This window comes from Tarenaya hassleriana, unplaced genomic scaffold, assembly GCF_000463585.1.
Source record: "Tarenaya hassleriana unplaced genomic scaffold, ASM46358v1 Cleome30, whole genome shotgun sequence".
NCBI lineage: Eukaryota > Viridiplantae > Streptophyta > Magnoliopsida > Brassicales > Cleomaceae > Tarenaya > Tarenaya hassleriana.
In genome coordinates, this window is record NW_010966178.1 from 98,954 (window position 1) to 110,723 (window position 11,770).

The following is an 11,770-nucleotide window of genomic DNA, read 5'->3' on the forward strand; positions in this document are numbered from 1 at the left end:
ATTTCCCCAAAATCAACATACATTGACAGAATTTCATAAATTTTCATGAATTGGGGACGGGGTATCCCGGATTTTGATCTCGGTCTCTCGGATACCCGAGTCTTGTGAAACTGAGACCGAGACAATGCACCCCAAGAACCCGCGAAATCGAGATTGAGTATCCAAAAATCCGAATAACCGACCGGCATCCGCCGGTTACCATAAAGAGAGACAAGAAGGGTAGTTGCATCACCATTGGCACATAACAGAACTCGAATCAGAAGCTCTCACATCGAAAGCTACTTAGAACTTAGTTCTTTCCAATGTAATGAATCAGCTAACGTTTCCAAGAAACAAAGAGCTAAAGCTAAAGAAAGCATATTCTAAGATTTTGAAGGTAATATGATAGGAGAGGCTCTCTGTTACTTGTAGACTTACACAGAATAGAAGACAAACTAATAGATACAAGCATTTCTAATCTAATGGACCGACGGCACTAGAATACGGCAGATGACTGACTAATTTCCTAACCAGAACCGATACATTTACCTGCAACGGTCTGCAAATAGACGATGCCTGTCGGTTCAAAAGAACCGATAAAACGCATGCCTGTGTGAAATGCAGAGAGTAATCCATCTGGGAATCAATAACAAGTGACAACAATACTAGCCTTTCATACTCCATTTTCCGAGTCACTCTCCATCCCATTAAGCAGTCTCTGTGCCTGAGAAGGGAAGAAGACAAGAAAAAAAAAAGAAAAACGTTAGCTCACATCAAATTCAGCAACTCGATTAATTTTGGTGGAATTACAGGGAGCAGGCATTGTTCACCTCTTTCTAGGAAATGTATATTATAATCATCCAACACATGACAAGACATGAAGATTATCGAGGACCTTATCATCCTTTAGGGCAGATCTGCCTCGGAGCCCTTTGGCTCTTCTGGTTCTTCCAGACCACCAACCGGTACCACATTTTTCTGAGACTGGTCACTTGCATTCTCATCCTCTGCTGGTGTAGGATTCAAAGTCTCGACAAAGTTCGAAGAGGGATCCTCTTTTACAATAAAGATGTTCCTGTCACTGGTTTCACCTCCCTTGCAATCTGCCTCGGAGCCCATTGGTTCTTCTCGTTCTTCCAAACCTCCCACCGTTTCATTTTCCATGGACTGGTTACTTGTCTTGTCGTCCTCCATTGGTTTAGGACTCAAAGCTACAGCAAGAATAGTAGATGCATCCTCTTGTTGAGTAGAAACGTCCATGTCATGGATTTCGCCTTCCCTGTTGTCTACTAATTCAACCTCAGAGCTCTTTGGTTCTTCTGATACCTCCAAACCACCACCAATTGCATTTTCCTCGGACTGGTCATTTGTGTTCCCTTCCTTTGTTGGTAAAAGGCTCAAACTTGCATTTTCCTTTTGTTGAAAAGGAAATTCTTCCTCCATTGCATCTTTCTCGGGTTGAACACTTGACTTAGCTTCCTCCATTGGTGTAGGCATCAAAGTTGCAATAAGATTAGCAGATGAATTCTCTTGTTGAATAGAGACATCACCTTCACCGGTTTCCCCTTTCCCGAGATCTGATTCTGCCTCTGAGCCCTTTGGTTCTTTTTGTTCCTCCAAACATCCTACTGTTGCATTTTCGTGGGACTCCAAACATCCTACAGTTGCATTTTCCTCAGACTCCAAACTCATCTTCTCTTCCTCCACTGGTGTAGAACTCACAACAAGATTAGCAGATGCATCCTCTTGTTGAATGGATTTGGATGGGTCACTCGTCTTCTCTTCCTCCGTTGGTGTAGAACTTGCAACAAAATCAGTAGATAGGCCCTCTTGTTGAATGGAAGCATACCCATCTCTGGATCCACTTTCCCCATGGTCTGATATAATCTCTGGCATCTTTGATTCTTGTCGTTCCTCCAAGCAACCTATCTTTACATTTTCCTTATACTGGGTGCTTTCCTTCTCTTCATCAGGACTCAAAGACAAATGCTCCGGTTGAGCAGAGATGTCTTTGTCATTGGCTTCATCATCAGAGCCAACCATGGAAGATTCCTCCGTTTCCCCCAAGCCATCAACTGCCACGTTACCCTCAGGCTTGTCACTCATATTTTCATCTTCCTCCATTGGTGTGGGATCCATTCTCGCAACTACATTCCCTGACAGACACTCTGCCTGAACAGAAACAGTTCCAATGCTGGCTTCACCTTCAAACTTGTTCGTTTCATCCAATAAATTCTCAACCTTTTCTTCCATCAAAGGGCAAGCAGAAAAGTCCTTACCCTCGGCAACAATTTTGGCTACATCGATGTTTGCCACAGTTTCAGATCCCTTTGTTACCTCCTGTTCCATCATGCTGCAAGATGTGTTCTTATTGGGTGAATCAATAACTGTATCACCCATTGGTTCCAACAAACTTTCTGTAGCAATCTCATCCATGTAACATTCAGCAGTTTCAGCATTTTCTTTCTCTGTAATTCGGTTTTCCTCCGGCTTAGGAGTAGATGGTGGAGACAGGGCAGCCTTTCCAGCCACAGGGTGGGATACATCAATTTCATGACAAGCCAACTTTTCTTCACTGGATGGAATTAAGCATACGGATATATCAACGACACGAATATCACCATCTTTGCCGGCTTCAGGATCTTCGGATTCCTCCTTCTGCATAATCAGATCCTCCAAATCCTTTTGCTCAACTGAAATGGAGGATGAGGGCTGGACATCAGTTGATGTACTCAAAGGCATAGCAATACTTGTCTCACACCCAGACTCGACAGATGATATATCCATTTTCCTGTCATTAGTCATACTCTCATCCCGATCATCTGGTCCCTCAACATGACTTGCATTTGAGCGACCATGTGTTTCAGATTCAAGTCCCTTGTGCTCAGTCACCTCCATTGGGCAAGAAAGAATGCCCTTTTCAGGCGACTCGTTCTCTTCATCATCGTGAACATTCTCATTATCGGCAAGGCAGAGGGTATCTCCAGATAAGTTGGATGGAAGAACTTTTTCTCTCTCCTCATTCTCTGTCAAACCACCCACTTGGATATTGAGGTCATTGGCGTCCTCCATCTGTGCGGCAGGAGCTTCTGTTCCCGAACCACCATTGTGACTACCAACACCTTGTGTCAAAGGAGCTTCTTCAGGACGTAGTTTGGTATCGGCAGAATCAGTCGAAGGACTATCATAATTTCTATTAATAAGGGACATAGAGTTGTCATCGTTTGTAATCTCAACCGGTGGCTGTAGATCATCCCCACTGAGATTCTCCTGGTTACATTCAACAGTTGGCAATCCATCAAATTGTTGGATAGATGGCAGATTTTCAACAGAACTCAGCTCGAAGTTGTAAGTCTCACCCTGCAAAGTGTCCTCTCTTTTCCTTTTGGTATCATCATCTTTAACTACCAGAATTGGAGACTTCACAGGTTTGTCATCCACATGTGCATCTCCACCAGTTTTCACAGGAGGTCCCTGCCATTCCCCATTTCCGGATTTGATACCACTTGGCTCCAAAGTATTTTTAGTTGGAGAATTATCTGAATTTTCCGGTACCTGCGTACTAATTCCAGAGCAATTGCTGGCACCATCAGCTTCAGTGGAAATAATCTTGTTTCCTCGAGTACCTGAGTCAACAGGAGAAGATTCATGAATATTTGCAAGAGATTCAGCTTTCTTCGGAGAACCCTGTTCGCTTGATGCTGAAGGGTGCGAAAAGGACAGCTGCATTGTGGAACAGATCCCATCGGCATTTAAGGGCATTGCAGAAGGTTCAATATTATAAACATAACCTTTAGGAGAAGTTTCCAAGGACTTTTCTGAGGTGACTCCAAACATATTTTCAGTCATCTGGGATACTCTTGGAACAACGGGAGATGCTATAGGTACTTCTTCCTTTTGCATAGAAGTCCCAGATGAAGTTCCAAAGGAATTACCACCAGAAGCCGATGTCTGCTGCAGATGACAGCCACTTTGACAATCTATTGCTTGGCCTTCCGTGTTTGTGTCAACCAACTTCTCATCTACAGGGCTTTTGGAGTCAGTAGTCTTAACACTCAGAGGTTTTATATCGTCAGATTGAGGAACAGTAGCCTCAGATTCAGGTGAAGGTTTGATATTCTCATCAACAATCAATGACTTCTCTGATCTTTGCTCTTCGACTGAGATACCAGCAACAGGCGCTACACTCAAGTTTGGCTCAGCAGCTTGCATTTTCTTACCTGTGTTATTGGTCTCAACAGTGTGCAAATCCAACATACCCGTGGATTGCGCATTGGAGACATTTTTCCCTACTGTTTCGGATGGCTCCCCGATCTTAGGTTTCGACAGACAAGTCTCTGAAAAAATCTCTTTCATGACTCGAGCAACATCAGTAACATCAGGAGTCGGAACCCTGCCAGAACTAGGAACACCAGAAGCTTCTATTTTTCTTATATCCTGACTTATACTACCAGAAGAGAGAGCGTCATGCGCAACAAACTGGCTGGAAGGGGGTTCTTCTCGGGCAACAGTATAATGCTTCTTTCCAACAGATATAGATTTGCTGCCAGATGAATCACCAGATTTGATCGCTGTTTGCGGCGGTAATCTTGTGCTCTGTGCAGAAGAGCCATCAGAAGCAGAAAATGCTTGAGATTTCCTTCCCCGGCGTCTAGGAGTTTCTTCTCTGTTTTGCATCTTCCGGCCTTGCCTCCTAATAGGCGTGGTACCTGGAATGAACGTAGTAGAGCACCGTATAAGCTATAATAACAAAAGAGAGCTAAGCCCAAGGACTCGAAGCAGGTTTAAACAAGTTTTGATTCTTCACAGAATGTGTACCTTCTTCAACTTTAGAACAAACAGGCAAGGAATTGATTGAAGGATTAGCATTTGAAAGGGCAGGACTCATAGTAGCCGAAGAGACAGAAGTCTGTTTTGGACCCGGAGCAGGACCTGGAAAAACAAACGATTCCATTGAGCATCTCAAGAGTAATGCACAATCCAACATCTTCAGGCATGCTTTAATTACATCAGCTAGGCGAATATGTAAAATAGAAAGAAAGGTGCAAATTCCCTACCCAAAGAGGTAGGGCCCGTCAAGATTGGCGAGCTAACTGGTTGCTTCGAAAGAACTCCAGGATACTGATTACCTAAATGATTCCTCACATCTGAAGCATCAGGCTTGTTCATTACATCAGTTGTTCTTCCTGTTGAATCTACAGGTCTATCTTGTGATTGTGTGTGAGGTCCTGAATCAAAACCAGGCGGAGCATCTATGTCAGAAGGCACTGGAGGTACAGCCAGAGGATTTGATGTACTCCCTGCACAAGGAGGGTGAGCTGTGGCTGTAGTCTCAGTTGTAGAAACAGGAATGGTAACTAAATTTGAAGCCCCAGGATCACTAGCAAGAGCTCTAACGGCTCCAGTACCTATAGAACTGTCAGTAGCAGGCAAGAGATTATCCAGTCTCCTTCCCCTTCCCACTCCACGCCCTCTGCCTCTTCCCCTACCCCGTCCTCTAGTTGGCATCGGAGCTGAACAGGTTCCAGGAAGTGATTGAAAACCAGGAGGAACAGACATATCAGGCGAAGTTGGAGGAACAGCTGAACTAGGATAAGAAGCTGTTTCCTGCTTTCTTTCAGGGCTCGCAGAATCAGAACCAGTTATTGTTAATGACCTGGACTCCCCTGCTGCATGTGTCCCACTTGGAATTGGAGGTACTAATCCAGTCAAAGTTTTATCACCTCTCCTTGGCCTTCCACGTCCCCGTTTTACAGATTGTGTTGCTTCTTTTAGTGGTAGTTGCTGCGGCTGTGGCGGTTGGGGATCCACAGATTGTGAAGTCACTAGTAAGGTAGAAGATGTGGGGAGTGTTGCATCTCCAGAGTTCGCTGTTGAAACGTTGGATGTATCTTTTGGCACAGTCTTTGCATTTGCTTCTTCCTTCACTTTGGGAGACTCAGATGATTCAGATTGGCACATCTTCTCAAACTCCTCCTCTGTCCACTGCTCTTCGTAAGATCGAACCTATAAAAAGTGGTCGCATTGGTCAATACATCAAATGAGAAGGCAAAATACTATGGTAGGATATCTTAGGTGATTATTGTAAAGTGAGAAGAAAACACTCGACAAACCTCTCTTGCTCGTTTCCCTCTTCCATATTGTTGAGTATCAAAACCTCCAAGATAAACACCCCTCCTCTTCATGCCAACATTAGGTTCTATAGCAACTTTTGGTACATCATTTAACTTCATTGCTTCATAAAATTGTTTTAAGTCATCTTCAGTTACAAGCCGGGAGGGTAAGGGTGGAATCAGGGTGGAATTCCTATTTGAAGCCGACCCCAGCACCAAACTATTCCATTCTTCCTGCAGCGCCAGAGGTGTTCAGTGGAAAAAGGTTGAAAACAAACTAACAATGAAGTAACTAAGAACAGGCATACCATCTCATTTTCTTTTCGTTCTTTGTCAACTGACTCAAAGACATCGATCTCTGACTCACTGGAAAGACAAGTTAGCTGTTACAACTGGTAACAAAGTTCAAATGCAAGGTGAATGAAGACTGTATAAGGAATTCTCTGTCATCTTAGAGTAGAATAGATACCAAGCATACTATTCAACAACATGAGAACACCCCAGAGGATGATATTCGCATGGAAAATTCAAATGGATAGATATGACAGAACATAACAAGGCTGGCAAATAACTTAAAAAACTGCATGAACCAGTTTAATGTCATTCTAGAGCAGAAGCGCTAGATCAATCATGGAAGATGATTATAAGGGAATAATTCATTATATCGATATACGGTAAAATATTTGCAGAAGTCCAAAAATCCAGGTTAGATTATAGTACTATAAGCAGTGGTTACCTTCGAGCTATAATATCATTTAAGGCATCATCGTCCAAAACTGGAGCAGCCTCCTCTTTTTTCGGCTCCCGCAAAAGAGACTCCAGGTATTCCCTACGATCTTCAGCACTATAAAAAAAAATTACAGTTACATTTAGAAAGTTGGTCGCCAACATTTTTTAGGCATAAATGTTACATCTCTAGATTCACCTAGTATTGTTGTCAAAGAAGCCAGCAGTAATACTCTGGTTAGCAACTCCAAGTTTGTGCTCTGCTGAAGCTCTTACTTGCTCCTCAACAGTATTGACCTTAGAATACAGAAAAGCGAAAGAAACTTAAATTTCAGGCAATGTTTATGATAAAAATGGTACTTGACAGTGGAAAGGAGGCAGTCAGACAAATATATGCATCCCAAAAGTGTCCCTTACATGCAACATGTTTCAACCGAGGTAAACAACCATGGATAAAGAATCAGTGCACTACCTAAAGGAGCCACGGCAATGAAATTACTGAAAATAATAAACCATGGTACACCCATACATTGACTAGCACAACTATTTTTTACATATGTTTTCAATTTTTTGAAGACAGGAAACAAGAAACTCATACCGTTTCAAATCGAAGGACCAACACATCTCTTTTCTGACCAATCCTATGTGCCCTTGCTTGAGCTTGCAGATCAACCTATATCAAAGGACATAAGCTTTACAAAGTCTGGATCAATTTGAAAGCCAATCAACTGCAATCAGATAAGAGAAAATGTCTAACCTGGGGATTCCAGTCAGTGTCAAATATTATCACAGTATCAGCTGCTTGAAGGTTTACCCCTACACCACCAGCACGTATGCTGCATACCCATTGAAGAGTAAGAAATAATATCCAAAAATTTATGAACAGTACAACTACCTTACTCTGACCACTAAAGAACCTTTTAATGAATTTACAATGGGCCCCACTTCCAAACAAATTCAAAAGCATTCAACTCAAACCATTTTGTAAAGAGCTACAAGAAACTTTAACAATGAAATATCATGCATCACCTCAGCAGAAATATGAAAAACGGGGAATCTGGCTGATTGAAACGATCAATAAGAGCTCCACGATCACCCCCAGAAGTGTGCCCATCCAGCCTTAGGTACTTGTAACCCTTGAAGGTGAGGTAATCCTCCATAATATCAAGAAGCCTGGTCATCGTGGAAAAGAAAAGAACCTACAGGAATTCGTGAGCGACAAAAGATTTGCAATATCAGATTAGAATAAAAACGCAGCAAAACCGCAAATTCTGACATCACTTAGTGTTTCACCAATTTATAGATCTGTGTATAATTTAAGATGTTCATAACGTGACACGGAAGTTACGAAATAAGTGGAGAAAAGGTCAGCTGGTTATTTCCCCTTGCTCAGTGCTAAGACAACAAAGCTTCTTGCGAGTGTTATCAGTTAAATAAAAAAACCCTCAAGATAAATTTATCCTACTTCCCGAGGCAAGAGGAGGGTAATGTGGGATATTTTCACATACTATTCGAAAAGTAGAAATCCAGCTTCCACTAACAAATAATTTTTTCAGAGCCTTGAATCATCAAATCAATACCCGGTGGTCCGTTGCTTTGAGTTTCGGCAAAAGTCGGTCCAGCATCTCCAGCTTCCCGCACAATCTTATAATTGGAGGCAGAAAATGCTGGGGAATTAAGCTATTGACCTAAATAAAATGATCCCACATAGGCTCGTTGTCAGGAACTCTCTAGGTGCAGTTTCCAGAATTTATTGGATAAAAGTTCCTGGGTTAAAACAGTAGAATACCTCCTCTACATGAAGTTGGCTGAGGTATGGATGATTGCATATATTTCGAAGCTCCATCACTGAATTGTGCACAGCACGGGCCTGTAATTAAAAAAATCAACTGAAAGAAATATAACTCGACGGTATCATAAACAGAGTACATCTGGGGCACGTGACAGCACCTTCACATTTCCAAGTGCGCCAAGATTCTCCTCAACCCTCTTTATTAATAGCTTCTGATATGCAGAAGCCTCGCATCGTATGAGTCTCTCTATCTTTTCAGGAAGTTCATTCTCAACCTACCAGAACAAATTAGAAAGATTTTATCAAGAAGGTGAACAAAGATTTATAAGAAATATGGACAAACAAATGTCATACCACAAGGTTGAAGCCATCCCAAAAAATACGAAAAGAAAGAAAGTGCATCTTAAAATTAGCTTAGGAATTCATAAAAGGAGAACGCTATAGGTGTGGTATTTTATTTTATAAAACAATGCAGATAATTTTATGAACCTTGTGTTTCAGCCGACGCAACACAAATGGTCTAAGAACTTGGTGAAGGCGATTGATGATCAGTAGGTTCTCCTCCTCAGATAGCAACGCCTAATTGGATGGATAACCATAAAAAAAGTGATTAAAAAAATATGATGGCCAGAAAACTAGTATGACACATTTAACTGAATGATAAAAAACAACCAAAAGCTTGCCTCTTCCGCAGAATTATCTCCATTACTTTCAAATGGTTTGTTAAACCATTGCGAAAAGTCCTCTGACGAATTGAAAATATTGGGCAGCAAGAAATTAAGTAGAGCCCATAATTCCTCCAGATTGTTCTACAAAAAACAAAACACTGAGACGATGAACAGGATCAAAAGCATACAGATAGCAAGAAAAACGAAAAAAAAAATGAAAGCAAAATCAAGAGCATGCACCAATATTGACAAAGTTGAAAAGGGACAGAATCCACCTGCAATGGGGTCCCGGTTAACAGCAGCCGGTGTGAACTAGAGTAGTACTTCAAGTCTGCATTTAATTTACAGGATGCATTCTTTATGCGATGTCCTTCGTCAATAATGAGATAGTGCCAGAGGATCTTGCTTAATTTGGGTCTGTCATGCTTGTTCATTAGATACTCATATGTTGTCAGAAGAATATTGAACTTCTGATGCACAATTTGCTCCCTGCAGTAAAAGGGTGGTACTTTAAACTTGAATAACTGATATATTAGGAATAATAGAAAGAGAACTGAGACTCCCAGTACTTGAATAGTTTGCGCCTTTCCTCTGGAGGCCCACAATAAACAATTTTATGAATTCCAGGGGCCCAGAAGTTGATTTCTGATACCCAACCAGGCAGAACGGAGGATGGTACAACAACCAAGAACGGACCTCTATCATTTTTAGTTTCCATCAGATAACAAATCAGAGAAATGACCTACAAAAAGGTAAAATATTAACTCATGCAACTAATGCATCTGTATCCAAAAATCAAGACAAATCTAGCATATGTGCATTTTGCCACATGTATAATCAATTTTTTATATAATAAAAATGAAAAGTTAATGATCTCTGCAAAATGGGCAAATACTTTTTGCCACCTGTATAATCAATTTTTTATATTATAAAAATGAAAAGTAGAAAGTTAGTGATTTGTATGCATCATTAGTTATAGTTAGGATTTATGAATAAAAAATAATATAGTATTTATGAATATATGAGAAATTTTCAAAAAAATAACAAATTAATATATATATATATACCATAGATTTTTAAAATGAGTTTTGTTTTTTAATTTTTTTTAAGTTGAATTTCATTTGTTTCTAGTTTTTCAATGGTGATTAATTTCTTCTTTTTATGTTTATTTAAATTGAATTGGATCAACTTGGTTTTTAATGGTGCTTTTTTGTATATAGATTGATAATTTATTATAATTGTTTTAATTTTATGTTAAGATGATAATTGATATATATTATTATTACAAATATATTATATTTTTTTAACCGCCATACTTCCACCATAATCCGCCATGGCGTCCGCCATATATCTATGGCCTATTTTCGGCTTGACGCCGTAGAATGCCATACGCAATCGATAACACTGTGGACAAGTCCAGACAACATTGAATACCTGGACAGTTTTCCCGAGACCCATCTCATCAGCTAAAATGCCATTCAAGTGATTGTTGTATAGCGAAACCAACCATCTTAGGCCATTCATTTGATACCTGTAAGTCAATTTTAGAAAATTAAATATTCCAGGCCAGGTATTTACAAACGACATAGAGCCTCTCCTCAAATCCATAGTTACGAGAGAAGGAAAGGGGCAGGCGCTTTCAACTTACTCTCTTAGTTTTCCACCCTTCAGACATGCTGGCTGCTCGGTGATGTTCTCTTTCACACTGCAGAATCATTACTTTATAAGTAACAGAATTGAAGTATGGAGTTCCCACAATATCTCAAAATTGCACACAAATAACGAGCTTTTTGTGCCAAAATAAGATGTAGAAAGAAATATGATAATCTCACCGTCTAGATAAGAAAGTGAAAAAGCTCAGATGCCGGAAAGTAATATTTAGAGAATAATTAAGAAGCAATATTACCTATGAGCCATCATGTAATACTTTTCATTGCTTTCCAGGTAGTGCTGCAAACCAGATAGATAACCATGAGAAAAAAGATGGAAGACAGAACAGATGTTGCTAGGAACAATTGGTCAAATGGACTTGCCTTTGCCTGATCACCCTCATCTTCATTTTCCATAGAGGTTTCATCCTCAAAGGCGCTTGCCATACATGTATCATCTGCCTCGTTTTCAAAGCATCTTGACAAAGATTTTGCCTCCTGTAACTTGGAACCAAGTTTCTGAAGGTACTTCTCAGTCTCTTTCAGTAGTTGTTTTACTCGATCTGATTTGGCATCCTACATAAAAATAAAATTGCTAATAACATGGCATAGAAGAAGCTATATGAACCCCAAACCTCCAAAATTGGTTCAGAGAATAAACCTGGACCATTCGGAGGTAACCCTCCACATCATTAATCTTTAACAAATTAATTTTCTCGCGTTGAATTTTGTCAATCTTCTCCCGATGAATGCGTTCCTTTCGCTTGTGGAACTCCTTTGCATATCTATTGAATCCCTTCCACCTTTCTCTCCTGACTTTGAACAAATCGTCTAGTCTTTCCC

The 11,770-nt window shown here is 40.5% G+C and overlaps 1 protein-coding gene across 5 annotated transcripts in view; it reads right to left on the reverse strand.

Annotated features, from left to right (window-relative positions):
• Positions 1-220: 220 nt before the first annotated feature.
• LOC104820235 (chromatin structure-remodeling complex protein SYD) overlaps positions 221-11,770 on the reverse strand; it is a 17,284-nt gene continuing 5,734 nt past the window's right edge. For 3 of the 5 annotated variants that reach the window (XM_010550605.1, XM_010550606.1, XM_010550603.1), the window contains exons 13-35: positions 11,589-11,769; positions 11,312-11,503; positions 11,185-11,228; positions 10,927-10,983; positions 10,713-10,809; positions 9,848-10,020; positions 9,554-9,767; positions 9,294-9,419; positions 9,100-9,189; positions 8,769-8,885; positions 8,608-8,688; positions 8,399-8,506; positions 7,848-8,017; positions 7,576-7,654; positions 7,417-7,491; positions 7,018-7,115; positions 6,829-6,936; positions 6,401-6,458; positions 6,093-6,326; positions 5,037-5,985; positions 4,798-4,911; positions 810-4,688; positions 221-703 (exon numbers count right to left, since the gene is read on the reverse strand). In XM_010550605.1, the coding sequence (XP_010548907.1) occupies positions 886-4,688; positions 4,798-4,911; positions 5,037-5,985; positions 6,093-6,326; positions 6,401-6,458; positions 6,829-6,936; positions 7,018-7,115; positions 7,417-7,491; positions 7,576-7,654; positions 7,848-8,017; positions 8,399-8,506; positions 8,608-8,688; positions 8,769-8,885; positions 9,100-9,189; positions 9,294-9,419; positions 9,554-9,767; positions 9,848-10,020; positions 10,713-10,809; positions 10,927-10,983; positions 11,185-11,228; positions 11,312-11,503; positions 11,589-11,769 (7,168 nt within the window). In that variant the 3' untranslated portion in view covers positions 221-703; positions 810-885. The remainder of the gene's footprint in view (positions 704-809; positions 4,689-4,797; positions 4,912-5,036; positions 5,986-6,092; positions 6,327-6,400; positions 6,459-6,828; positions 6,937-7,017; positions 7,116-7,416; positions 7,492-7,575; positions 7,655-7,847; positions 8,018-8,398; positions 8,507-8,607; positions 8,689-8,768; positions 8,886-9,099; positions 9,190-9,293; positions 9,420-9,553; positions 9,768-9,847; positions 10,021-10,712; positions 10,810-10,926; positions 10,984-11,184; positions 11,229-11,311; positions 11,504-11,588; position 11,770) is intronic. The other 2 variants (XM_010550607.1, XM_010550604.1) reach the window with 2 other exon arrangements.